At 42.2% G+C, this 3,604-nt stretch overlaps 1 protein-coding gene across 1 annotated transcript in view; it reads left to right on the top strand.

Annotated features, from left to right (window-relative positions):
- CGNL1 (cingulin like 1) overlaps positions 1–3,604 on the top strand; it is a gene marked incomplete at its 5' end in the record, with an annotated part of 130,329 nt that overhangs the window by 34,755 nt on the left and 91,970 nt on the right. The window contains 1 exon segment of the mRNA XM_027766013.1: positions 83–295. Coding sequence (XP_027621814.1) covers positions 83–295 — 213 coding nt within the window.

The raw sequence follows: 3,604 nt of genomic DNA, 5'->3' as shown, positions 1-3,604 counted from the left end.
GAAAGAGTGGGCAGGGCCCGTACATCTAGTGGCTGGACTGGAGGAGACATAGATGTTCAATTTTCTTCTCTCCTGTTTCTAGGAGCTCCTACAGGCAAAACAGGATCTTCAGGATCTACTGATTGCCAAAGAGGAGCAAGAAGACCTCTTGAGAAAGCGGGAGCGTGAACTCACTGCCCTGAAGGGAGCCTTGAAGGAAGAGGTTTCTAGCCACGATCAGGAGATGGACAAACTAAAGGAACAGTACGATGCTGAACTGCAGGCCCTGAGGGAGAGTGTGGAGGAAGCAACCAAGGTGAGGTAGCGAAACCATAGAGGACGTAGGGACGGGGCAAGAGAACCTGCCTGAGGAACAGATGAAAGGGTACGACCACTTCCCCCACACCAATGCAAATTGTAGTCCTTCCTTTAATTCCAGAGCGAAACTTGCTTTCATCAGATTATGGACATAGAGCTTGTTAACAAAGACTGTAAACTCAGTAGTTCTGCTGTTGACTTTTTTAAGTCTATAAATGTAAACATTGTTAAGGATATTGATTATGTGCTATTGAAGAGGTGAGATTTAGAGACCCTAGAAGGAAATTTGATATTCTGAAGCCACAGAGTGGAGAGCTGTATTCTTCTAGGCTTCCCTAAAGGAGAGCATTGTGTGACTCTAACAGGAGCAGAATTGTAGATGGGACCCAGATTTCTGGAATCCTTCACCCTTGCCCTAGCCTGTTCCTTTTGATTTTGTGCAGCTTTAGGTCAGACAATTCAAGTTCTTTTCTCAGTAAAGCCATAGAGGGTTAATTGGCTGAATTGTCCAAACCCTTCCAAGATAATTTTTCTCTTAATTGAATTCTTGGCTCCTACAAATAGATTCTAAATTATGTTGAAGTCTTGGTACAGGCCTCATGTCGACTGTTGAAGAAGAAAAGAAGAATATTTTGAGGGGGAAAATGCTTTGAAATATCATGCCATCTTTAGGGAAATAGGGGAACTACAGAGTATAAATGTTTCAGTTTGTGTGATACATAGGTTAAAAATGATGAAAAAGGAACGTTTGATATTGTTTATCTGTGATGATTACAGTGACAGCTCAGAGCTAGTAGGCCCTCTCTCCCCTAAGCCCCATGGTGATTCACTGATTTTCAATTATGGCATGGTAATTGCAAATGACAAGAAGTGAAAGATGGGTTTGTTTGGTATAACAATAAAAAGTCTGGGAAATAGTCTGTTTGGGGTTATTATAACTTCAAGACAGTTTTAAAAAGCCTCTTGTTGATTTGCCTGTCTTCACTTATTTTTTGATATTTGATTTAATTTGAATGAAAGACGCAAAGCTGATTTAATTTTCAATGCTTTGAGAGGACATGTCTGTTTTTTGCATCTCGTTTCATTTTCCTGAGATAGCCCAGGTGTCCTTGCTATTGATTTCTATGTGCTGTGGCTTCATCAGGTTCTTGTCAATAGGCTAATTCTCCTCTGGATTCATCATTTCTTTATAACCCTTAGGTCTTCCATCAGAACTCAAGTTAACGGGACATATAATTTGGGTGGCTCATTTAAGAGTAGTTGAGGAACCAGCAGTTAGTGTAATGGCTATGTCGTTGGACTCCCATGTAGTCGACCATGGTTTGAGTCCCGGACCCATTGGCTTAAACTCACGCCGGGTGCGTATGCGTGCGTGCCCAAGATCCTGAGAGGAGAATGGAGAAGGGATTGTGGTGTGGCCATCCCTCCCCCACCTAGGGGGGGGTGGTTTCTTGCTTTCTATCTCTCTGTCTCTCTCTAGCGAGCACACATGCCCTATAGCAAAAACCCCTCAGAAAAAAAAAAAAAAAGAGCAGTTGAGAACAGTGTTTGGGCATATATTAGGAGTGATTTGATTATAAGGAAAATCAAATTTGTGCCACACTTATGATGGAAGATATGTGGATTTTAGGTTTGTTTATTTTTTCCATGAGTGAGAGACAGAAAAAGAACAAAGAGACAGTCAGTGTGGTCTTGACACCATAACCCAACCTAGCTTCAGCCAGGCCAGGATCATGGATGTGTGTGTGCCCCACATACTCAAACACAGAACCTTCCGTGTGGGTCAGCCTTGTGGGGTGTAGCATTTTATCGCTGTGCCATTGTCTTACCCTCTGAGGGAAGATATTTTATTGGAAGATTCTAGGTCCTCTATTGTCACAGATACGTAAGTGGGAAAAGGAACTATGGAAGGCAAAAGAGTATGTCTTTGTTGTATGAAATTGAAATCAATACTTAGGTTACTACATTTTGACCCTTTCAAAGATCTGCATTGTATGTTAGCTCGCGATATTTTCATCATGCCAATTCAAGCAAGATAACTGCATTGACCCAAATCGGTCTGTGGAAGAAATAACAAGTGAGCTAGTTAAGACACGTACCGTTGGCAAAGCAAGTGGAGTTTCTGAGCACTAGGAAGCTAGCACAAAGGAGTTCACCTATGGGGCGTGGGCCTTCCAAGGGCTCTTTGTGCAGGGCACAGTTACACTGCTGCCAGCATCTTTTACACGGCTGCCAGCATCTTTCCCTAAAAGACCACACTGGATCATGTCTGCCTCTGTTTAAATAACTTGCAGGGCTCCCTATTGCCCCAGGCTTAAGTTCCAGATTGTTAACATGATAGGCAATAGAAGTCCCTTTTCTGCCGAATCAAATCTCTAGAAAACCCCATATTCTTTTAGCCCTGTCAACTCTTGGTACTTTTCAACCTGACCAGCCTCTTCTTATCCTTCAAGACCCTCCTCAAATATCCTCTCCTCTGCAAAAGCACCCTGGATATCTCCACTCGCTTTGGTGGAGTTAGTCGTGCTTTTCTCAGGGTTTCTGTTGGCCATCCCAATCCTGTAGGTGGTCTCTTACTCTGTTGACATGTATCATCACATCTGCTTCTTCCCTTAGACCTTGAGCTTTGCAAGCACAAGAGGCATTTTTCTTCTTTTTCTTTTCTTAGAGAAAAGCAACAAACTCAGGTACCTTTAGGGCAAGAAGGGGAAGATAAATAGGTGAAGCTCTGTGTGTGTTTTGGGGTGACAGTAAAGTATGGTGGGGATTGTGGCAAACTGAAGAGCATATCCTTTGCTGTAGGGGATCAGTTGCTTCTCTTCTCCAGTTGAAAGGTGCTGCTGAAGGAATTCTGGGTCCATGTTGCTGGATCTTTCAGTTTGTCGAGATAAACCAGGTATCTCAATGTTGATGTGAAATCTGCTGACTTTTAAGTGTTGCTTCAAATTTAAAAAGAAAAAAAAGTCATGCAGGCCAAACATCTACAGGTCAGTGGTCTGTGACCCCAGCACAGTACCTTGTACACATCATATCTGTGCAAAGTCTGATGTGTGAAAGTTGATTGAGGCCAAATCCCCTTCCCACCTGGGTTTTACATTCAGTGGGCACATAGGAAGTCTTTGAGGAACTCTGCTATTACTCTGAATTTCTTTGCCTTGCTTTTGAGTTTCCTTGCAGTTTTTTCAAGAAGATCATGATTGTGTTCTTACACTTCATTACCTTTTTTTAAAAGAATTATTTCACTTTATTTATTCATTCTTTTTTTTTTTTTTTTTTATTTGAAAAGAGAGAGAGCGAGAGCGCGCGA

Source organism: Tupaia chinensis, unplaced genomic scaffold (assembly GCF_000334495.1).
Source record: "Tupaia chinensis unplaced genomic scaffold, TupChi_1.0 Scaffold000063_1, whole genome shotgun sequence".
Taxonomy (NCBI): Eukaryota; Metazoa; Chordata; class Mammalia; order Scandentia; family Tupaiidae; genus Tupaia; species Tupaia belangeri.
The sequence above is the reverse complement of the archived record's forward strand: the minus strand, read 5'-3'. Positions and strand labels throughout refer to the sequence as shown.